This window comes from Odocoileus virginianus, chromosome 10 (assembly GCF_023699985.2).
Source record: "Odocoileus virginianus isolate 20LAN1187 ecotype Illinois chromosome 10, Ovbor_1.2, whole genome shotgun sequence".
Lineage (NCBI taxonomy): Eukaryota > Metazoa > Chordata > Mammalia > Artiodactyla > Cervidae > Odocoileus > Odocoileus virginianus.
In genome coordinates this window covers 47112861-47137907 of record NC_069683.1, presented here as the reverse complement: position 1 = coordinate 47137907, position 25047 = coordinate 47112861, and the positions used below count along the sequence as shown (strand labels likewise).

Below are 25047 nucleotides of genomic sequence, written 5' to 3'. Positions count from 1 at the left end.
AGAACACAGAGCATCTCCCTTGAAGCCAAGTCAAGACGACCCCAATCCATCTCTGAGCTCCTGTGTCTTTAAATTGGTATGTTACAGAAACCATGGGTGAGGTTTGGCAGAGGGGTTGGCGTTCACTCAGTATTACCTTTTTTCCCTTGACCTACCATCAGGGAAGCACTAGGGTGAGACAGGCAAGGTGCCCAGGGCACCACATTTAAGGAGGGATTACTCTCAAGGTCGTGCCAGCACAGGGTAGAGTGCTTGGTAAGTACGAGGCTCATCAGGGGCAGGCAGGTACAGGACCTGAGCGTGGTGCCTCCTTAAATTCTGCATCCCAGAAGCCTCTCCAGCTTCACCCTAGTACTGGCCCTGCCTACCAGCTATGCAGTCCCTCCTCCCCGCCCGGCCAAATGTTACATACTTCGGGACTCTTTCAGGATCACTTGCAGCACAGTGGTTTTCCTGAATGTCAGGTTCCCCAGGTAGATACTGCAGGTGTAGTTTCCTCCATCTGACTCCTTCACTCCGTGGAGCATCATGGAGCCATCATTGCGGGAAGTGTCTCCCACCAAGTTTACACGGTTCAGGAAGCGGCCCCAGTTCTGGGGCGCCCTGAGTTTGGGTTGATAGCGCAACACAATCTCCTCCTAGACGGGAAAGGTAAAATGTATGAGACTAAAGAACTGGGGTTGGAGGGAGCTCTTGGGATTCACAGGCCCTGTGTGTAGAAGCAGTAAAGGTATCATCAGAAAGTATCAGAAAACACAAAGTCATGGACACACGTGTCCACACCAACCTCCTTGCTGCTCCTTGAGTGCTGGCCTCAGGGCCTTTGCACTTGCTGCTCCCTATGCCTGGAACACTCTTCCCACCTAGACAGACACATGGTTGCCTCCTTCACTTCCCCGAGACCTCTACTCAAATGTTACCTTTTTGGTGAGGCCTCCCTGACCACCTACATAAAATATCAATCACAAAAGCCTACTTTCTTGCTCTCCATAGCTCTTACTGTTACCTGACATACGGTGTATATATTTCTTCATTATTACTATTATTATTTGGCTGCATTGGGTGTTAGTTGCCCCACAGCATGTGGGATCTTAGTTCCCTGACCAGGGATCAAACCAGTGTCCCTGCATTGCAAGACAAATTCTTAACCACTGGACCACCAGGGAAATTCCTATTTATTCATTATTTTTCTATGTATCTCCCTCCATCTTGATTTTAAGTCTCCCACCAGGGCAGGAGCTTTGAGTGTTCACCATACAACAGATGCTTTAAAAATACTTGTTAGATAAAAAAGTGTCAGAATTTTTCATAAAGGTATATAAATACCATTATTTTTTAGAAGTTTTTAAGAACAGGAAATGAGGATACAGATGCAAATATGAATGAAAAGACCTGCACCTAACCTGTTGTCTCTTGTGATTCAAATTCATAACTCACAAATGTCAACTATCATCCTATGTTCTGCAGTGACTCAGTTTGGTGGATGACATTTAAATATACAATGAGTACCCAGAGGTGAACCTGAAACTACATGTAATTCTCAGACCCCATGAAGCCATCCTTTCTGATCCACTCAGACAGCATGTAGGAATCAACTGAGTATAAATGACATTTTGTACGGATGACCTAGAATATGTCTTCATTTGTAAAAGCTAAATCTTTTCTAAGCTTTGTACCTTAACTTTTATTAAAAATAAGTTATGTGGGATGTCTCTCAAGACACAGCTTGACTCATCAGGACATCACCATGCCATAGTTGACATCTACTGGTCTAATGAACTAACCTGCTGATTACTGCTTCAGAGTTCCTGTGAAGAAGCCTCCTCATCTTGGCCTCCAGGACTACTAATCCCAACATTCAACACATTCATGAAGACAAAGAAAATCCCATCACATAAATGGGGTGAAGGGGCGCAAAAGAAAACTCACAAAAATAACCCAAATAAGACAATCATTCTTATGCCTAACCCACTGCTTTCCTGGCTAGGTCACCAAAATCATTCCCTCTTGTTACTCCATGAATTCTATAAAAAGGAAAAGAGCGAGAAAGGATAAAACCAAGATGTAGTAGCCAAGTCATGAACCAATGTTCTACATCACCATGTCCTAGATGCATCTTGACAACCCAAAAAGTTGAGCAGTAGCAACATCTACTTCTTCATCATCTTCATTAGTCATTTTTCCCAACTGGAAGCTGAAATTGTCCAGCCAAGCTAAGAGGCCCAGTTTTTTTTTTAACAAACTCCAAAGTCCAAGCCCTCATGAGACCACCATGTGGCACCTGATGCCTAGGTTCTTGCTGTCCCCACTCTGTCCTGACACCATTGGCCAGGGGCTTCTTCTACACAACAAAGGCTTCTCCTCCTTACCTTGGCAGGCTCTCCTGATGAGAACATCCAGTCTACCCTGCTCATGTGCTTCTCTTCTGTGCTATGGAAAACACATCCCATCTGAGTCGAATCACCCACATGAACCATGAGCTCTGGGGATAAAATGATAAATCAAGTCAAACTCAAAGTATAATCTCTAGAAGCCAAAGAACTTCTGGAGGAGATCATGTTTAGCCAAACATCCTCAGCAGTAACATCAATGTCACCACCACATACTGCACACTTTCCCCCTGTGTGGTCAGAATATTCAGAGGCCTCTCATCAAACCAACACAATACCCCAAGGATAAAAGAGTACCCTCTAGCTGCCAACACACATCAAGTCTGAAGGGTCCCACTGACATCAATAAACACTTTCTGGCTTCTCTTTAATTCCTTTCTCCTTCTCCTTTTCTAGAACTTCTCCCACAAGCCCCAACTTCACTTCAAGCCTGTAACAAAGAATGGAAAACCATGAAGCCCTCCACTTTCTGTTCACCAACTTGGGTACCCACATCTGCTTCACAGAAACAGGAAGTAGAAATAACTCTCATTCTTATAAGTAACCCACTGGCTTTCCCAGGTGAAAAACTGAATCATGGGTGACTCTCTTCAACTTAATTCTTTTACAAGTTGTCTTAGGACTTGCTTAGGACAATTCTGGCTAGACTACAGGTCACAGGACTGCTTGCTAATTAGGGCAAACAACAGACAGTTTTCCTTTTGACTTTTCTATCTTATTCCCTGCCCCCACTTCCCCACCTGTTCCCCCTTCCACACCTGCTCCCCCTTCCCCTCATTCTTGGCTTCCCATCTCATAGTCTCTTCCTCCTGCTTATTTGTGTAAACAGTTGATCTCATCATATGTTTACTGCTTATGTTATTTTAAAAAGTCTCTGAAAAAGAAAACGATTAGAAAGATGCTTCGGATTTTTCAACAGTGCTCTATATAAATCAACCGAAAAGTCAGTCAAGAAATGAAAGGCAGGATGGCATTTAAGGGAGACACAAGTCTAGGTCTTATTTGGACAGAGTTCCTTCAAAAGAGCATTGAGCAAAGCTCACAAAGCAACAGTACATCAGCTAACTTTTTCATCCAAATTGTGTCCCTGGGAGAACACTAACTTCCCGCTCAGCAGGAAAGATGTACAATGGGAGGAAAGCAAAAGAAAATATTATGAACTTGGAGCTCTATGGAGGGAATTATTTTGGAAGTAATAAAAATTAACTCCAAAGAATATCAATAGCGAAGGAAACGCCCTCTAAATCTATGAGTATATCAAGAATTGAACCCTATGTTTTAAATGCAATAATAAGAACTAAATATTCTGAATTCTTTCAACACACCAGACATGTGCTAGACGCCGAGGTTATCACCTAGTCATTACAATATTTTGAGATATGCATTATTATCCTCCCATTTCACAGAGGAAGAAACTGAATGAGCCCAGCGCTTCATGGCCAGTAAAAGGCAGAGCAGAACTCACACCCAGGCCTGAGTGAAAACAAAGCCCACATGTTCTCGCTCCCTTTACTGTTACCACCTCACAGAAGTGGAAAGACGACTGATTCTAGAGCAAAAGTACAGGAAGTTAACATTATTTTTATTTGTAATAAAACTGTCTATACAACTGAAATTTGTCTTTCAAATATTAGGAACTTTCTCTAAATTAAAATTTAAAGCCTGTCAGATGTGACTCTAAAACATGGACTTTTAATTATTTCATTATATTCCCTCCTTTCTAGTATCATCAGTTCAGTTCAGTTGCTCAGTTGTGTCCGACTCTTCGCAACCCCATGGACTGCAGTATGCCAGGCTTCCCTGTCCATCACCAACTCCCAGAGCTTGCTCAAATTCAATTCCATCGAGTCAGTGATGCCATCCAACCATCTCATCCTCTGTCGTCCCCTTCTCCTCCTGCCTTCAATCTTTCCCAGCAACAGGGTCTTTTCCATTGAGTCAGTTCTTCGCATCAGGTAGCCAAAGTATTGGAGTTTCAGCTTCAGCATCAGTCCTTCCAATGAATATTCAGGACTAATTTCCTTTAGGATTGACAGATTTGATCTCCTTTCAGTCCAAGGGACTCTCAAGAGTCTTCTCCAACAACACAGTTTAAAAGCATCAATTCTTTAGCACTCAGCTTTCTTTATGGTCCAACTCTCACATCCATACATGACTACTGGAAAAACCATAGCTTTGACTAGGTGGACCTTTGTGGGCTTTTTCTAGTATCGTGGGGCTTTCCTGATAGCTCAGTTGATAAAGAATCTGCCTGCAATGCCGGAGACCCCAGTTCAATTCCTGGGTTGGGAAGATCAGCTGGAGAAGGGATAGGCTACCCACTCCAGTATTCTTGGGCTTCCCTTGTGGCTCAGGTGGTAAAGAATCCACCTGCAATGTGGAAGACCTGGGTTTGATCCCTGGGTTGGGAAGATCCCCTGGAGAAGGAAAAGGCTACCCACTTCAGTATTCTGGCCTGGACAATTCCAGGCACTGTATAGTCCATGGGGTCACAAAGAGTCGTACATGACTGAGCGACTTTCACTTTCACCTTCACTTTCTCTCTTTCTAGTATCACAGGCCTTCATACATTGAGAAGAGATCCGAATAGAATAAAAATAACTAGAGTAATGAAGTAATGATGTTGAAGCCGAAACTCCAATACTTTGGCCACCTGATGTGAAGAGCTGACTCATTTGAAAAGGCCCTGATTCTAGGAAAGATTGAAGGTGGGAGGAGAAGGGGATGACAGAGGATGAGATGGTTGGATGGCATCACCGACTCAATGGGCATGAGTTTGAGTAAACTCCGGGAGTTGGTGATGGACAGGGAGGTGTGGTGTGCTGCAGTCCGTGGGGTCGCAAAGAGTCAAACAGGACTGAGCGACTGAACTGAACTGAACCAAACTGAATGAAGTTAGGATCCAGAAGTCACCTAAAGCTCACCTACTGTGCCACCTGCCACGTGCATGAGTCTCTTCAATAGGAGTATTTTCTCTCCCTGAACAACGTATTTTCCAAAATGCTAAAGCAAACTCAAAACATTGTTCAGGCAATTCATCTGCTATGAAAACCATTTTGAATCTTAAAAATACAGATCATATGATTGAAATAATATGCACATGCTTGAGTAACAATTACTTTTGTTCTCTTTATACATCTCATTAACTATTATATATCTATACAGTGTAATTATATAATCTGTGAACACACACATTCAGATGCCTTAAAATCCTTTCACAGAATACAAGGAAGCAAATTCTTTGAAAAAAAAAAAGAGAGAGTGAGAAAAGAAAAGAAAAAGAAAACTGTCTCTAGCTTGTAAAATAAGAACTATGAGTAAAAGAGTTGAAGTAGTAGAAAGACAGAAGAATTACAAACTGAAGAGTAAACTTCGTGGAGGAAGCTGTACATGAGTTTCCACGTGGGAGGAGATGGCCACCAGGCAAATGGCTAACACTCAGAGCTATTCCCACTCTGGCTGGAAGGAAAAAGTAAATACAAGTTGCCCCACTGGCTACTGGGAAATATCTGCCTCCCCTAACATTGCTCTAGCCTACTCCCATGGACTCAACTCTTAAAATTTCCTCCTTTGGATTTGTCCCCTCTGTGTCTCTTCTAAGCAGGAAAGGCACCATTTTGTAGGACATGCTTGCATGTTCTCAAGGCCAGCATCAGAGAACAAAGAAGAAAGGAGTAACTCAAAGATAATCCTTGGGAGACACAGGTAACTGGTTCATTTCTTCTTCCTGGAGAGCCCTAGCTTTGAAATCAAAAGAAAAAAAATGCAATTGATAAAAAGTATTAATATGAAGGTAGGAGTGACGTCAGAGGCCACTTTCCACAATTCCTACTACCACTTCGTTTTTTTAGAAATCAGATTCAAGTGAGAGATGCTAATTTAAGGATTTCATTCATTTGACAAATGTTTATTGACTGCGTTCTGTGTCAGGTGCTGTGCCTGGGGCGGTCCATGGGACAAGAACACAGATGCAGGTGGACAGGGGAGACACACCTGAACAGGTGTGAGGAGTGCATCACCAGAGAGAGCTGGGTGCTTCAAAGGAGCTCACTGAAAGGACAGACCTAAGCAAGCTGGCTGGGAGTGGGGTCTAAATCCTAGCTCCCGCACTAGACAGCAAGCTCTCCTGAGGCCATAGACTGTTCTTCCATTTCGCACTTTTTTGTTGTTGTTTTCTTTTTTTCAATTTTTTATTTTTGGTCGCACTGGGTCTTCATTGCTGTGTGCAGCCTCATTCTAGTTGTGGCGAGCGGAAGCCGCCCTCTATTTGCACTGTGCAGGCTTCTCACACTTGTGGCTTCTCTTGCTGCGGAGCATGGGCTCTAAGGTGCACAGGCCTCAGTAGCTGTGGCGCACATACTTAGTTGCCCTGCAGCATGTGAAACCTTCTGGGACCAGGAGTCAAGCCCGTGTCCCCTGCACTGGAGGTGGATTCTTATCCACTGTACCACCAGCCAAGTCCCCGTTTCACACGTTTAAAGAGTATACCTAATTCTGTGATTTTCAAACTTTTTAAAGGAGCAGAATTCTTTCTTCAAACAAAATCTTACCTGGCAGTCCAAGAATACAACAGGAAAAAGGAAGAGGACTCTGCTGTAGTGGAGGTGGAGACCTGAGGCCCTGGCAAATGCCTTCTTCTCACCCTGTGTGGCACACCTGCTCCCTTGGACCCTAAGTGTTCTACAGAGCGTGTTTTTTAAAACCAACAAACTACTGACGCTATTTATAAATAGGAACATGAGGTCCTAGGAAGTTAGGGAAACCTGCTCATTTCTTTTATATCCCCCAGAACACTTAACATAAAGTGAAAGAAAAGTGAAAGTGAAGTCGCTCAGTCATGTCCAACTCTTTGCGACCCCATGGACAGTAGCCTGCTCCAGGCTCCTCCATCCATGGGATTTTCTAGACAAGAGTACTGGAGTGGGTTGCCATTTCCTTCTCCAGGGAATCTTCCGCGACCCAAGGAGAGAACCCAATGTCTCCTGCATTGTAGACAGACGCTTTACCATCTGAGCCACCAGGGAAGTCATAGTTACCTATTAAATATGGAGACAACATCAATCTTCAAAATTTATAGGGAGTATCAGGGTATAGTGAAAAGAACATGAACTATGTTGACAGAGGTACCAGGGTCCAAGTATTGAATATGCCATTTAATAAATATATCTCCTCAGGCAAGTCACTTAACCTCTCTAAGCCTCAGTTAACACGTCTATAAAAGGAAAAGGAGAACACAGTACTTCCTTCACAGAATTTTCATAAGGATGAAATATGTTTAAAGTAATGATAAAATAATGATCATCAGAATTTTTATTTAAAGAGCACCACTGGGACTTCCCTAGAGGTCCAGTGGTTAAGAATCTGCCTGCCAATGCAGGGGACACAGGTTCAATCCCTGGTCTGGGAATTCAGATCCCACATGCCATGGGGCAACTAAGCCCATGCACCACAACTACTGAGGCCATGCACTAGAGCTCATGGTCCACAACAAGAGGAGTCACCTCAACAAGGAGTCTGCACACCACAAGTAGAGAGTAGCCCCTGCCATGAGCAGCAACAAAGACCCAGCACAGCCAAAAATAATAAATAGATAATATTTTTTTAATCCTCTATGGGTTACTTCAAAAACTAATAATAAATAGCAAGCACCATTTATTGAGGACTCACTTCGTGGTAAGTACCTAGCCCACTGACTGGCATTTGCTCAACAAAATCAGTTCACATCCATCTTTGCACACCAAATCTCTTGCCCTTTGCCCTTCTCTGAGTAAGCATTCATGTTACCTTTGGGTTCCTCTGGTAGTACATGCAGAACAATCACTTTTTTGAACACAAGGCTCTCCATCTGGAAGCGGATTTCACAGGTAAAGTTTCCTTGGTCGGTCTCTTCCACGTTTTGGAGCAGGAGGGAACCATCATGGTGTAAGATGTCCCCCACCAAGTGCACACGATTCTGGAAGCGCCCCAAAGGCACGCTGATGTTGGAGTAATAGTAGAGCACGTACTCATCCTGGAGGGAAACACAACATCAGAGGAAATCTCAAGCCCATGGCACCAGACCCAGAAGTCTGGGTTCAAAAGCCCCTGCTCCATGGAGGCAGCATAGTCATCACCACCATTGGGATCAAAAAAGTATTTGGTATCCAATTAAGAAGAAGAAGAATGTGCCAGACAATACATTAACTGACACAAGACTCTGTAGTTTCTATTAGACAAAGACAATTGGAGAAACAGGGTGAATATATTTTTGTTTCTTATAGTTTAAGGTAAAATGTAACACCTGCTCTGAAATCACTTCGGGGATTCAAACTCACCACTTGTAGTGTTTGTTTGGCCATGCTGCACAGCATGTGGGATCTTAGTTTTCCAACCAGGGATCACACCTGGACTCTAAGCAGTGAGAGTGCAGAGTTCTAACCACAGGACCTCCAGGGAATTCCACAAACTCACAGCTTTTGAAAAGTACCTCCCTGTGTTCTGCCATGGCCCCTGGATTTGATGGCGTCTAAATGCAATCCCACAGACTGGCTGTTGTAAGAATTCACGCCATGTTGGCTGGCACCCCTCTCCTTTCCACCCTCCTCCAGGCAGCACATCGTAAGGCATGAGAAGGAATCACCAAAGGAAATGGTTTACAGACTGGAGGGAGGAACCATAGGGAATTCTTATTTTCACTTAGGCCATGGGTATACCCCTCTTATAACAATAAACAGTCAGGTGGTTAAAACTTCACCTTCCAAAGCAGAGGGTGAGGCGGGTTCAATCCCTGGTCAGGGATTAAGATCCCACATGTCTTGGGGCCAAAAAAATCAAAACATAAAACAGAAGCAATATTGTAACAAATTCAACAAAGATTTTAAAAATGGTCCGCAGGAAAAAAAAAAAATTATTTGAAAAAAGTAAATAGTAACAAAAATTTGAGTGACATTAACATTATGGAAATAACATGCTCTGAGCTACTGGAACAATATTTCATTTGAAAACCTTAGGACTTTATTGCTAGTCATACATTACTTGGAGTATATTTCACAAATGAGCCCGATACACAAGTATCTCCACAGAATCTCAGATGAGGCTTCATACACTTTTGCTAATCCAAAGAGCTCCCTCACTCAGCCATGCTGAACCTGCCAATCCTAACAGTTTAAGCAGCCATGAAGGAGAAAGAGATGATTCCCCAGCACTTAAATGGATCAGCAGAATGCCGAAAGAATCTTCACCCTCCTCAAAGATTGCTGTGACATCATTCCTGTGCCTGGGCCATAACTCTTTCTGTCTAGACCAATGTGTTTTCATTCTTCTCACCCCTCCCACCCACCTATGCTACTCCACAAATGGGAGAAACAGAGGAAAGAAAAGAAACTAAAAGAACTTTATGTGTATGTCTCCCATTAGCTTCTCAATGACCTAAAAAGTAAGCATTGCCATTATTCACAGATGGGGACATGAAGCTCAGAGAGGTTGTGTAACTTGCCCAGCTGACTGTAATCAGCTGTGTACAGCCAAGAGACCAAACTAAAAGGAGGCTTAGTTCTGGTGAGCTCCAGAACCCAAGTCCTGAAACCCCACCTCATGGCACGGGATGACCCGATTCTCCCTCTCCCCACAGTCTGACAGCATTGGCCAGGGGCTTCTAATACACAGCAGGGTTTCCCCCTTGTTACCTTTTTTTTTTTTTTCCATTTATTTTTATTAGTTGGAGGCTAATTACTTTACAACATTGCAGTGGTTTTTGTCATACATTGAAATGAATTAGCCGTGGATTTACATGTATTCCCCATCCCGGTCCCCCTTGTTACCTTGACATGCTCTCCTGATGAAAACAGCCAGTCTACCTTGGTCACATGTTTCTCTCCTGTGCTCTGAGAAACACATCCCAGAAGGGCCGAGTCACCCACGTGGACTGTTAACTCCATGGCAGAAATAGTCAAGTCATTCAGGCCCAACGAATAACCTAGAGAAGGCAAAAGGCAAGAGAGACATCATCAGACAAACACACTCAACAACAAAAACTAGTATTAATCTCTAAGTAGATGCAGACTTTCCTGGTGGCTCAGATGGTAAAGAATCTGCCTGCAATGCAGGATTCCCGGGTTCAATCCCTGAGTCAAGAAAATCCCCTGGAGAAGGGAATGGTTACCCACTCCAGTATTCTTGCCTGGAGAAGTCCAGGGACAGAGGAGCCTGGTGGGCTATAGTCAATGGGGTCACAAAGAGTCTGACATAACTAAGCGACTAACATCTTCCCTCTCCAGATGACCCAACGTGAACAAGGTATTCAGAGGCCTTTAATTCAACCCAGTGTGGTATTCCCAAGGGTAAGAAAAATACCCTGTGGTTACCCCCATGTAGCTCAAGTCAGAGGACTTGTACATACTGTCCTATGCTCCTAGCTAGACCCTCCCTCTTTTCTAGACTTCATCCCTGAAATCTCCTTTCTAAAGAAAGAAGAGAGGGAATTCCTTGGCAATTCAGTAGATAGGACTCTGTGCTTTCACTGCTGAGGGCACAGGTTCAATCCCTGGTCAGGGAACTAAGATTCTACAAGGCACATAGCAAGGCTAAAAAAACAAAATAAAAATAAGAAGAAAGAAGAGAAACCCTGAAATCTCTCCCTTGAGGTCATGAATTTAGACACCTATAAGCAGGTAATGTGATATCTCTGGCTCCTGGTTTCCTACCAGCCCCCTAACTGAAAGGCCAGTTCACAGGTAACTTTGCTTCCCTCAGTTTTTCTCCTTTTTTCCTTCCTCTACAAAAGCTTATCTCTGAATGTGCTGGCTGATTCTGGCTGTAGTGCAGATCTTTGTAATTAGGTCAATACAGAGCACGGTTCCTCCCTTGAATTTCCTTTGTCTGCTTTCTCCCCACCTGCCCTCTCTAGTTCTACCCTCAGTCTGGCTTTCCAGCCTCTAGGGGTTAGTCTACATCATACCCCTCCAATATCTGTCCCTTGTTCAAGTAATTTCCCTTTTCACTTAAAAAGAAACCATTTCTAAAGAGAAAACCATCACATGGATTTTTTCTGTTTTCACAAGACATGCTCTGTGCAAAGAGACAACCACAGCAAGACACAATCAGATGTTGGCCAGTTCCCATCAAAGAAGAGCCAAGTGAATGGATTTGGGTATAAACAGAAAATGCACCAGCCTTTCCATCCAAGCTGTTGTCCCAAGAGAAGAGTGTTAACTTCCTGCCCAACAGCAGGCACACACAGTGGGGAAGAGGGGCAAGAAAACATGAACTCGCCACCCACTGGAGGGAATTATTTTGAAAGAAATCAAAAGTACCTCCAAAAATGATTTGGAATTTTCCTGTAAGGAAGAACTGAGCAGCTTCAAGTGTGGTTAAAGGGATAAGAAGCTATTTAATGTGATATGAAGAGTGCTGACTGTAGAATTAAATGAGCTTGCTAGATGGTAAGAGCAGCAAGCAAAGCAGAGAGAAACTTAGACTTGACAGGTAGTCTTTGTACAGAAATAGCTGAAGAAATCAAGACTTTTCTACAGAGGAGGAAAACCTCTCCATCAGGAAGTACAATCCTGGCTGCCCAGGGGCACTCCACAGGGGGTTAGATTGCTAAGTCTCTGATGGAAGGGCAAAATGCTGCAGGCTGCTTCACCCATCTCTGGAAAGAAAAGAAAGTGAAAGTGAAAGTCGCTCACAACCCCATGGACTAAACAGTCCATGGAATTCTCCAGGCCAGAATACTGGAGGGGCTAGCCATTCCCTTCTCCAGGGGATCTTCCCAACCCAGGGATCAAACCCAGGTCTCCTGCATTGCAGGCAGATTCTTTACCAACTGAGCTATCAGGGAAGCCCCTGAGATGATTATAACCCTGATTCCATGGTGAAAAAATTTCTCTAATATGGACTATTTTCTTGTATGTGCATGTGTCTAACTGCATGTGTGTGCAAATGCTATGTTGCCTGGAATTAAAGCAAAAACCATTCTTTTGTGCACTTTGCTGAGTCATTCTTTAGGTCACCATGCAAAGTCCAAAAAGCTAATAAAAAAGAGAAAAATGGAATGGATAAACAACAAAGTCTTACTGTATAGCACAGGGAACAACAGTCAATATCCTGTGATAAACCATAATAGAAAAGAATATGAAAAAGTATGTATATATGTATAACTGAATTGCTTTGCTACACAGCAGAAATTAACACAACATTATAAATCAACTATACTTCAACAAAATAAAAAGTTTTGGACTTCCCTAGTGGTCCAGTGGCTAAGACTCTGAGCTCCCAATGCAGGGACCTTGGGTTCAATCCCTCAACAGGGAACTGGATCCCACATGCCACAACTAAAGACCCCGAGTGCTGCAATTCAGGCCCAATGAAGCCAAATAAATAGAATAAATTTTAAAATAAAATTCAAAAAAAAATTTTTTAAGAAAACAATTTAAAAGTCATGAGAGTAAAGCACCTAATTAATTTATTCTTCTGACAGAGCCGTGTCCATGGGATAAAGAGAGAGACAAGGGGCTAAAGGATGAAAGGGGGCTAAAGGATAAAAAGACAATGGATGAGCAAGAAGCAGCAGGCTTGAGCACTGTAGGAACAGGAGACTCCAACTCAGTTCAAGGAGGCAACCAGAGCAGGCTTTTTAAAGGGAAGTAGAGGAAGGCGAGGGTGGGATGTTTCAAGAGAACAGCATCGAAACATGTATATTATCTAGGGTGAAACAGATCACCAGCCCAGGTTGGATGCATGAGACAAGTGCTCGTGCCCGGTGCACTGGGAAGACCCAGAGGGATAGGGTAGAGAGGGAGGTGGGAGGGGGGATCAGGATGGGGAATACATGTAAATCCATGGCTAATTCATGTAAATGTACGACAAAAACCACTACAATATTGTAAAGTAATTAGCCTCCAACTAATAAAAATAAATGGGAAAAAAAAAAGGGGAAGTAGAGCTTACGGAGAACACTGAAGGCTTAGGCAGTCTTGCTAGGGTGAAGTGGAGAGAGAAGGTACTAGACAAAAGAAACTGTCAAAAATTGGGCAAGAGCTCAGTGCATTTGAGGAACTGCAAGAAGGCTGGCATGGCTAATGCAGGAAAACAATTACAGGGACTTAAGGACTCTCTTTGATGATTTCATTTCCTGATCTGCAACAAGATGTGGTTTTAAAGATAACAGTTGAAAGTGCAGGAATGCCAGTAAGAAACTTGCTTCATATTCTGTAGGAAGGTTGTAGAACACCCAGTCAGGACCAAAAAGCATTCTGTTTCTAATAGAAACAGAGGAATATTCAGCTTTCCAAGAAAGAGTCTGCCACCTGGCTTCTAAAACAACTGTTTCAACAAAACTATAAAGTTCCAGGCTGGGGTTTCCGTTTTCAGCAAAGCAAGGGGAAATGAAAATACATAAAATTGACTTCTGAACACACATGAGACTAGAAAGAAATCAAATACCCTCCTTGGTCCCTTGGCTTCTACTTACCCAGTAACACTGGCATCAGGACGACTTTCAGTGGGTAAAACATGCTGTTGTCAATTTTTCAATCTTAAAACAAAAAAAATCAGAAAATAGTGTTAGGAGGAGTTCATTCATTTAACCAATCAATAGTGAGTACCTCTGTGAGCCAGCCTTTCTCTGAAGCACTAGGATGCAGCATGGAACAAGGAAGACAAGGTCCTAGGTCACACGCAGTTTGCATGTGTTAGGGAAATGGAGAGAAAAAAGCAGCAAATGAATGAATAAGAAACAGCAGATGCTGGTAACCGCTATGATAAAACAGAGTGGTGTTTGGAGAGTCCCTTGGGGGCTGCCTCAGATTGGCTGTAAGGGAAGATTATATGAAAGTTGCTTTTCGAGAGAATAAAAGCAAATATTTCCAGGATAACCTTGAGATGACAACCTTAAACAATCTATAGTCTGAGGTTTTTCATAGAAATGAAAGATTACAGGATACTCAGCCTGAAATGTTTACCTATATCTCCAACTAAATTAAAACAACTACCTTAAATATATAAAAAACATTCTGAACATGTAAGAAAGGAGATACACAAATAAGGTGGAGATTTTTAAACTCAGCTAAGGCATCCACCAAGTTCTATGACACAAAGAAGGCACTTGAAAGGTCCATGGCAAGATTTTATTTTTTCACTTTTTCAGGCAGGATAGCGTGAGTAGAAGGAGAATTGGGCTGTACATGGGCAAAAGTACTTTAAAAGCATCTCTATTATCTCTGTGGTATAAATATCACTGCATCCACCATTTCCTGGGAATAGATTTACTGTTCTACACAAAGCCCCACAGTTTTCTTAACAAAACAAATACCTTAACTCCAAAGAGTCACAATTCAACCAGCCTTAGGCTCCGACCTACCACTGTGGTGGGCCTCAGCCATGATCTCTGAACCCTTAACACCCTGGAGTAATTCCACCTCAGAATTTGCTGAAAGGAAAGGTTTTTTTGGTGTATTAATATCATATTACCCTAGCCAGCTCTGCTGGAAGTCCAGCACATATATATAGTGGCCATTTCAACTTGTAAAAAAATGATTACCTAAGGGTTTCTTATCTGAATTTTAATCAACAAAATTCTCCATCTGGGTCTTCCCTGGTGGCTCAGTGGTAAAGAATCTGCCTGCCAATGCAGGAGACATGAGTTCAATCCCTGATCTGGGAAGACCCCACGTGCCGCAGGGCAGCTAAGTCCAGACGCCACAACTCTGTGCTCCAGAACCTGGGGGCCACAGCTGCGGAAGCATGCATGCCCAGAGTGCGTGCTCCATCAGAGAAGCCACAACAATGAGAAGTCAGCGCACCACAGTTAGAGAAAGCCCGTGCATAGCAACGAACACACAACACAGCCATAAATAAATAAAATCACTAAAAAAAATTCTCCATCTGGAAAATCAGGGTCAAGCTTTTCAAGGCAGCCCTACCTAGGTCTTGCTTATGCAGAAAGTCAGTTGACCTTGATGAACCTCAATTTCCTCACCTATAACATGGGGATAATGACGCAAGAATCAGATGTAAGAATGTAGATTTCAGTGCTTTAAAAAATAGAAAGCATTACTATATAAGATCCTATTTTTTATAGCCTAAAAGTAATATAGGAAATAGAGTTATTAGCTTTAGAGGAGATTTTGGACTCTGAGAATCTACCTTTACAAGAATGGCAAATGATGAATCAGAATGAACTGGAAACTTCTTAAGTTTCGGTTCTTGAATCCATTACAACAATGAAGATAACAATTACACTGACTCAGATCTACCAAAAGTCACATTAAGTTTTCCCAAATGTAAGTATTTCTAATGAAAATATAGATTTCTCAAGATAGCCACAGCGTGCTTTATTCCAGCTCTATGTAAGAGACAACCACCTTATCCCACACATACATCGCTGAGCATGAAAAGGGGCTTCCTGTATAGTATAACTTTAATTCATCATATCTGGGACAACTAAGATCCCTGTTGTATTCTGGATGAAAGTTTTCTCCAGGAAGTTGGTTGCGCTCCCTTCATTCCCCAGCAAATAGTTGTCCTATATTCCCCAAAGCAGTGCACTATTTGCACCAAGGAGTAATCATTGATTAGTGTAGACCTACCTACACCCTCAAGGGCAGGACCAAAACACATCTCATTTATGATTGTCCCATGCCTGTGCTATAGCACTGGTGAAGTGTCTGGCATATACTGGATATGTGCTGATAGCTGCCAACATACCCATCAAATTGAAATCAGCGTCAACATCCTGCAAATGCACCATTCTAAGAGGAAACAAGCGACCCCAAAAAGATTCTGAATCTAGTCACCAAACTCAAGACTCACCAAGCCACACCCAAACCTTTTTCAAACAAATTCTAAGAAATGTACCAACAATCTGATAAATAGAAGATACCCATTTTCAGTCCTAAGTACTCAAAGACACCTTTAGAACTCTGTGTGAATGAATAGAGAAGCAATGACTTAACAGTAAAAGCATTACGTTTTTTAAAAGTTCTCTTCCCAGATCAGACATTCATTAACTAATTCTTTGATATTTGGGAAACCACCCCATCTCCTGGGCCTCCTTCTTCACATTAAAGGATCAGACTTTTCCCCTCTAGTTCTAGCACCACATAGGAGTCAGTAGCTGACACTCATTAAACTAGAGAAGACTATGTGACACACACTGAGTGCTCTGCACATTAACCAATTTAATTCTCACAACCCTCTATGATGTTTTACACATGAGGAAACTGAGGCACAAACTGGTGAAATGCTCTGCCTAACAACACAGAGCAAGTGGCAGAGCCAGGATTCAAACCGGGGTCTTCTGGATCAGAGACTGTCCTTACTACTATGGATGTCTCCTCCATGCATGTGAAAGTAATCAGTGTTTTAGAACAAAGCTTCCCTGAACTTCGTTTAACAAAACAAGATTAATCTGACCCCCCTGATTGAATGTTCTTCACACCCCCTGTCCCTAGTTAACTCCTGTTCATCTTTCAGATCTCAAATGTAATTTCATCAAGGAAACCTCTCCTGAAACACCCTATCCAGGGCACATCCTAGCCACATGTTTTAATAGTACTATTATTTCTCTTTCTTTTAGGGCATTTGTCACAATTTCTAATTACCTATTTGCTTAAGTGCTTGTTTGAGTAAAGGCTTGTACTCCACCCTCACCCCCCAAGACTATAAGCTTCATGAGGGTAAGAGCCACGCTTATTGGCCAGTGCATCTCCAGCACCAGCACAGAGTAAGACCCAGAGTGAAAGTCCAGGGACCACTGATCAGATGAATTAATAAACACTTAAATGGGCCAAGAATGTGACTCAAGTCAAGTTTCAAGTTTCCTAGTTAGTTGGCAGATATTCAGAAATCCCTACCATGTAATATGGATAGATAAATAATAGACAGACAATCTTTTATATATATATATATATATATATATAGTTCAGAATTTTGTTATTCAGATACATAATTTAGAATTCATATATGAATCTCAGTCTCTAAAAAAAATCTAACAAAAGCACTCAGATGAACCTTAAGCACCTTGATGGACTCCATCTGAATCTTCAACTCTGCCAGCTTCCTTCCCAGATGCTAATTTATCTTCTCATCAGCATGTTCTTGAGGTAATTCTGCATAATAAGTTATCTCATGTGCTGGTCAAATGTTTGGAGCTGAGCTCATGGTTCTTTCACAATATAACTCTTGGCAAGTATCTTCTATCACCCCTGGGGAGTTGTAACTATCAGGACCCCCTTTTCTATTATTAAAAATGTAAGGGAATTGTTGTCTTTGACACAATTTTAACAGAAAAAAACATCTTCAGAAAAGAGGCTCATGGCAGAGATGATCACACAGTATGTGGAAATGACCTCCTCAATATTATATTACAGGACAAAATAAGGGAGATGAGCTTTCTCTCTCAGTCAAGTGTTTGCCCCTAGTACGGACAAGTGCCCACTGAGCCCACCCACAACCTCACACCTTCCCTCAATCAGGCAGTCATTACTCCTGCTCTCTCCTTTAGACCAGCTTCTATCAACCATCCTACTTTATCGTCCCTGAGATCCGGCTATGCAGATGGTGAGGCAAGCATGAACAACAGCCTAGCTCTCTTGGGAGGTTGAGGTTCCTGACTTCTTATGGTTAAATATTGGCCTGTGTAGGATTGGGAGAAAAGAAACAGTTCAGGAAGTGTTCTGCCATGAGTCCAAGGAACAGCCAGCCACAGCTGTGCTTAAAGCCACAGGCAACTTAAAAGCTAAAGCCTATCACCATCATCATCATAATTTACTCTTTTATTAAGAGCAAACCTTACTGTTTTTTTCTCTGAGGATCTTAACACAGGTTACACTGCAGAAAGGAAAACTGGACCCACTAGACTACCTTATGGCAGTCCTCCTGCAGAGGCTCACATTTCTGGGATTGCCCCACAGCCCAAAAGGATGGCCTTTAAATGAAAACCTTCAGAACCAGCCTTCTTCCGAGTGAGAAAATTTCAAGTCACTGCTTAAGAAATACAAAGCAAAAAAAAAAAAAAAAAAATACAAAGCAGGCGCTTACCCAAGATGATGAACACCAGGAGAACTCAATACCAGCAACTCAATTCTCCCACCACTGCAGTTCCCAAGTCCGACTGAAGACACTTCTGCCTGCACAGAAGGTCAGGCTCAGATCAAACCATATGCGTGCATCCTGAGGTGGCTGCAGCGACACAAACAGGAACCTCCAAATTAAGGTTCTCGTTTCAGTCAGCTGGCCTATTACTCAATTTTTATTTACACTTTCATTCTAAAATGAGGTAATAAATTCACCTTACTGAGACAAGCCTCATGCTTCAGACCTCTGCAGGTGTCATCTCCTCTTGTAGGCAACAACCTCCTAGGATGGGATGTTGAATGGTCCCAGGTAAACAAGCTGAGAAATCAGCTTTGTGCAAACAAAATACATTTAAGATTAACACAAAACATTTTGCTCTGTATCTAAAATATAGCAATCTTGCAACTTTATTTTTCCTCTCAGTACAGGGGCAATATAGCTAATCTCTGTTTCCAAAGATATGCTTGTCCCGTCCTCCAGCTCACCACCGAGGCATGTCAATCTTCCCTGACCATATGACATCAGCATTTCTAGCATACAAGAAGCATTTTATTCCTCAGAGAATCCCTTAAGTGACTTGGACATCCTAGATTAAAAACTCAAAGCTTCTTTGGATCAAGGTATCTTTTGCTTTCAAGTCACCACTTCAAAATAAGTGTTTTCAGTGCGTACACCTTCAATCTTGCCTGCACTGGTTTGACTACACATGGGCATACTTGTTTTTTGAAACTTGTTCTGTATCATTTGACAAGTTGTTGAATGCTTGCTCTTCTCCAGAACTATGTCGCATGGTTCTTGAGAATGGGTATGCTGGTGAGCCAGCAATTGAGCAAATACCAGCAATGTGGTCTATTTTAGACTACCAACATTTTAACAGTTGTTAAAAATTCCTAAAAATTTATCAATCAACTCTTAAGGTGTGAGCTGGCTCCAGCACATCTCTGCAGCACACCTATGCAGATTTTTGCTGGGGTATGGCTCAGAGATGAATCGTTACTGGGTGCTGAAAATCATAAGCCACCTCCCTTCTCTTTCACATGACAACTCTAGTCTTGTTATGTACACACACACCAAAAAGTAGCAAGAAAGTGCAAAGAAGTTTATTAACTATGATGTGGTAAAGATCTCAAGAGTTACAATGTCTGTGCATATGACCCAATAGTGCATATCCTCCTACAAAAATTGACAAACAAGAAACAAAGTGAAATGCAGCATTAACAGTCCAACACTAGAGTCAAAAGGATGGAGTTGCCTCTTCTAGGAGCAAAGTTTTAAATTGTGCAATTAAATGAGAGTCTTGTGCCACACGCTATTGGTCTTCTTACAACTCCCCTCTTGGAATCATAAGTGAGTGACACATAAGAACATGCGGACTCAGGATTTGGCCCCCAGAATTTTTTCTAAACAAAGACATGAAACATTCCCTCGTGAAGCACAGAGCCCAGTTTAAGGACTGCAGAGAATGTGCCCCCTAAGAAGCTTGAGGTACCAGGTCACATAGGAAACACAAAACATTTTATAAGTTCACATTTGGTAACAGAATTAAAAACTCAATGCATGAAACTCATAAGGCAACATAGCCACAAGTAAAGACTTCAGCAGCCAAAGAAAAGTTCTGAAAGGCTTTTAACCCCCTCTGAAGGTTCAGAATTCAATTCTCTTTCTAGACAAGGCTGGTCTCCATAAAGTGTGATAAGAACTCACAGAGAAGTAAAACGAAAAAAATAAAGAGAGAATAGCACCTTAGAAAATATTAAAACAGTAAGTTTAAAAAAAAAAACCACTTTTTCTTCCTTTCATCCTTAAAAGTCTTAAAAGGCAGGTATATCCAAACACTGCTTTGTGCTTCTTTGAAGAAAAAAAAAGGCTGTAACTCAGACCCCAATAAAAGGGCTGAAGAAGGAGACAGAGCGACCTTAAGACTGTGATGTGACCACAAACCCATGGAGCAGACTAGGTGGTCAACTTACTCTCCTACCCTGAAGGATTCCATCATTCAGTCACTTAAAAAGGAAGGGACTGGTTCAAACCCTGATCAAGGCTACAAAATAACATGACCAGGCATTCACACAGTACTATTTACCTAAAGTGATAAACATATCCCACTGGATGAATCCTTATAACATGCCTGAAGGGAAATTGCCAGAAAACTCAGTCAAAACTGGTCCTTCATTCAATGGGATATAACTTTACCTGGGTTCCTGTAACATCATCTCTTTCTCAAAGAATGAGGACCCACAAGAAGTCTATCTCACAACTAGATCTCTATCTTCAAATGTCCTAGAGCCCAAATTATCTACTCCTGTTTCTCAAACTGTTTTCCTTTCTGCATTGAGGTGTCAGACTAGACTGTCTCACTAGATTGGCCCCAGACAACCACATACTTAACAAGTAGCTCAAGAGTGTGAAACTTAACCACTGTAGATGCAGACTGACAATCTTGCTTCTGCCTCTTCTTTCTTATATGATCAGAGGTAAATTATAACATCTATTAACTAATCAGACTCTCTCATTAATGGACTAGATTAACATAAGAGGCCAGGCCAAATCTATGAGATGGAATAACCTAAATTTTTAAAAATAGATCTTGGCAAAAAAATATAAAAGTGATTTTTGTACAGCATACAATGTTTTGTGCTACAATATGGAAACCTCCTGAGTCACCTAGCAAAGAATCATGGAAAGGGGCTACCCTGTTAAAAAAATCAAATTATGAGAGACATTTTTGTCTCTCATAATTAAGAAGTGAACTCTATCCCTCTATTACAGAGGACTAGTCAGTCAACCCTTCCTGATATGTCATACATATTTCTTAATGGCTTATAGAAAAATCCCACGTAAATTAATATTTGAAATAATTTGGTGCAGTAGAATGAAGGAAGTTGGTAGAAAGTATCAAGAGACAGAAGAAGGAAGTATAAGTTGTGTACACCCTCACTTCCTTATCTCAAATATTATGCAAAAAAGGGATTGTAAATACCTTCTTTCACTCATATTTTCTGCATTTTAGAAGAAAATCTTGAAGAACAGCATAGGTTAAAAGATCATTTCATGGGCGGGGGGATCGGGATGGGGAACAAATGTAAATCCATGGCTGATTCATGTCAATGTATGGCAAAAACCACTACAATATTGTAAAGTAATTAGCCTCCAACTAATAAAAATAAATGGAAAAAAAAAGATTATTTTCATTGCAAATAACAGGTAAAGTTATTCTATTTATCCCCACTAAAAACCCTATGAAGAGTTTTTCTTGCCTCTGATTTGAAAAGTCAAGAAGGAAACCATAAATCACTCAGCTGTTAAGAAAGTAAAATAAAAAATTGCACCTAGTGAGAAAAAGAAGGGAACCCCTCTATCTCAGCATTTCTTAATTGTAAATTGTTGACAGTTTAATACTTTAAAAGCACAGTCAAATAAACCACTGACTCCTGATCCTACCAACTCTAAAAAACCGGGGTTATGCACTCCAAGCCTCCCAAACACAACTGATGATGAGATAATTAAACCAATGAGTATATGCTGTATGCTAACTGACAGCTGAAAATATTCATGGAGCAAAAAACAAAGAATAACTATCCCCAAAAAACATTTTGTCCAGGAGCATATCAGGAAGCTCTAAGATCCATTTCATTAAATACATATACATATATATATATGCATCAGCAGTGTGGCCAACATCTAGGATTCTCCCTCATAAAAACTGGAAGAAAACATGTAATACATTCAAGAGCAAAGACTAAACAAAAAGTTATCTTTCTATTTAGGAAAAGAATTCCTTCATTCAATTAGAGTATAAGTTATTAACAGGGGTAGTTATGAGTCTCTTCTTAGAGTTTCTTAACAGTTTATAAATACAAAAAGAATATTTCTTCAATAAATAAGTCACTCCTAAAGTCTTTACTGATGACTTCCAGGATTCTCCACCATTATTGTCCAAGCCAGCTCCACTTCTCTGGGAGGCTTTAGCTGCCAGTGGAACAGAACATCTTGTTATCAGGTGACTCTTCTTCTATCATGCAAACTTTCATCAATATGTCTCTTCATAGTCTGAATCCTGGAAAGGAAAGAATAGTAGTTGCAGTGTGTATATGAAGTACATGCCACAGTCAGAATTCAGGTAAAGACCACACAGTAGGGCCCCCCAGATGGAACTCAGCTAGAGGCTTCATTAACAGTAAAATGGAATGAGCTCAATCCACCTAAATTTACTAAGTATTTCAAATTTAATATATCCAGACTCAGCTCCTGATCTTCTGCCTAAAACATGTTCCACTCACAGGCTTGTACATATTAGAAAACGGCAACTCTATTCTACCATTTGCTCAGGTCAAGAACTTTGGATTTATCCTTAACTCCTCTCATTTGTTCACAGACACATACAACTCATCAAGAAGTCCTTCTGGCTTTACCTACAAACTATAACCAGAGAACAACCACTTCTCACCATCCCCACTATCACCATCTTGGTCCAGATCAACACCCTTTTCCCTCACCTCCATTACTGCTAAAGTCTCCTAAATGGACTGTGTTTCTGTCACGGTCCCTCACCACCTGTTTTCAACACAGAAGCCAGAATGACATTTTTACCACTTAAATCAGTTCAGTGTTCTCTTTGCAAAAACCTCCAGCGGATTCTGTTTCAGTAGGATTGAAAGTTTAGGTCATTACAGTCATGCAATGTTCTATAAAATATGACATCATCTCTCTGAAGAAATGCTATTCTTCGCCTTGCTCTCTTCATTCCTGCCACATTGGCCTCCATGCTGTTCCTAGAACATGCCAATCATGGCCCCTCCCCAGGGTCTTTGCACCAACCACTTCCTCTGTCTAGAATAATGCTCCTCCATGGTAGCCATGCCTCTTGCTTCTTGTTTTAGGTGTCTGTTTAAATATCATCTCAATGAGGGTCCCCCCAACCATCCTATTTTTTTTTTATGGCCACACCATGTGGGTTATGGGATCTTAGTTCTCCAACCAGGGATTGAACCTGGTCCACGACAGTGAAAGCATCTAATCCTAACCACTGGACCGCTAGGGAATTCCCCCAACCATCCTATTTAGTATCACACCCCCTTATCTAGCCATTCCATCTCCTTTTCTATTTTATTTTTTCTCTATAGCATGAAGCACTATCTGAAACACTATATCTTACTAATTTTAAAAAGATATAGTTAGTTATTATTTGTACCCTAACTTAAGAGAAGGTAACATTTCAACTGTGTCCTGAAGGATGAGACATAACTAACAATGTTGTGTTGTTTCAGGTGTACAGCAAAGTGATTTTTTCTTTTTAATTTTTATCTTACATTGGAATATAGTTGATTAACAATGCTGTATTAGTTTCAGAAAAATTATTCTTTTCCTCTTTTTTTTTTTAGTTTTTATTTTATCTTGGAATATAATTAACAATATTGTGTTAGTTTCAGGACATTAGCTTATTTTGTGTTATCAAAATATTCAAATCCCAAAGGATTTTAATTAGATTCTATCCACTGGCACTATCCACCTTTCTCTCATCAGAGAAGACACTTAGAATACTCAAGTACATGAGAGAAAGAAAGAGAGACAAAGAACACTGTGATGAGTAACTGGGCTGCCGTCATCTGGCCAAGTGCTGAGCTCAGCAGTAAGTACAAAGAAGGCTCAAGCTTAAACCCTGAAATGACAGGTATGCTTCACATTAGATCATGAGTTGCTTTTGACCTGTTTTCAACAGTACCACATCAGAAAGCCTGTCCTCGTAGGATCCTGAGGCAGCCACGTAAGCCTACCAGTCACAGCAAGTGCTTTCCGCAATTTCAATCAAAACTCAAGCCTTCCAACATGGGTATTTCTTATGGACAAAACAATTGAGTCACCTAAACGGTGATATCACTCTTATTTCCTAGGAAAAACTGAGGCTCAGCAGAAAAGCTCAGTTCTACCAGCTTTGGGTTCAGCCAGTTCAGCCAGCTCTCCCAGTATGACTTTAGCAACACAGGACGCTCCTCTTTCAGGATGCGCCCGGTCAGCCAGCAGAGGCTGCCTACACAGTCCCCCCTTCCCTAACCTAAGGACACCACTCGGTGCCCACAAGACAGAAAATAAAATGATGGTTAGAACTGGACAGGGTCCCCTGAGACTAAAATGCTTTGGGCCAAGGCCTTGGTTCATACTTTGCTGTAGACCTACCTGCATGCCCCTTGCTTCTCTGAGGACAAGGGCTTACCTTAATTAAGCAGGAAAATAAAGCATGAAGAGTGAACAGTGAAGCGGCACGGACTTACCACACACTCAGCACAACGAACACAAAGCTTCGCCATGCAGTCACCCCCCTCCTGGTCAGTGCTGTAGAAAGAGGACAAACCAAACACGGGCAGTCATCATCCTCGGTAGCAATCCTTAAGAGGACAAGTGCTGAGGTCAGACGGGTGTGGCTTTAAATTCCAGTTCTGCCACTTACTAACAGGGTGACTGGGCAAATTATTTGAGCTCCAGGAGCCTGTTTCGTCATCTACAAAATGCAGGTATTACCATCTACACTGAAAGAATAGTGGTGAGGCGTATGTGCAAAATAAGCACACGTAAAATCATGGACCACAGTGCTTGGCACATAGTAAGT

General features: G+C 41.6%; 2 protein-coding genes across 5 annotated transcripts in view; both read right to left on the bottom strand.

Annotated features, from left to right (window-relative positions):
• The window catches only part of JAML (junction adhesion molecule like), a 59024-nt gene that overhangs the window by 11499 nt on the left and 22478 nt on the right, over positions 1 to 25047 (bottom strand). Inside the window, exons 1-7 of one of the 4 annotated variants that reach the window (XM_020886706.2) lie at positions 18659 to 19423; positions 18408 to 18548; positions 13840 to 13902; positions 10190 to 10344; positions 8175 to 8400; positions 2370 to 2482; positions 413 to 638 (exon numbers count right to left, since the gene is read on the bottom strand). In XM_020886706.2, coding sequence (XP_020742365.1) covers positions 413 to 638; positions 2370 to 2482; positions 8175 to 8400; positions 10190 to 10344; positions 13840 to 13882 — 763 coding nt within the window. In that variant the 5' untranslated portion in view covers positions 13883 to 13902; positions 18408 to 18548; positions 18659 to 19423. Of the gene's footprint in view, positions 1 to 412; positions 639 to 2369; positions 2483 to 8174; positions 8401 to 10189; positions 10345 to 13839; positions 13903 to 15955; positions 17242 to 18407; positions 19424 to 25047 lie in introns of those variants that run through there. The other 3 variants (XM_020886705.2, XM_070473519.1, XM_020886707.2) reach the window with 3 other exon arrangements.
• MPZL3 (myelin protein zero like 3) overlaps positions 19522 to 25047 on the bottom strand; it is a 28023-nt gene continuing 22497 nt past the window's right edge. The window contains exons 5-6 of the mRNA XM_020886711.2: positions 24713 to 24773; positions 19522 to 22500 (exon numbers count right to left, since the gene is read on the bottom strand). Of these exons, the coding sequence (XP_020742370.2) occupies positions 22474 to 22500; positions 24713 to 24773 (88 nt within the window). The 3' untranslated portion in view covers positions 19522 to 22473. The remainder of the gene's footprint in view (positions 22501 to 24712; positions 24774 to 25047) is intronic.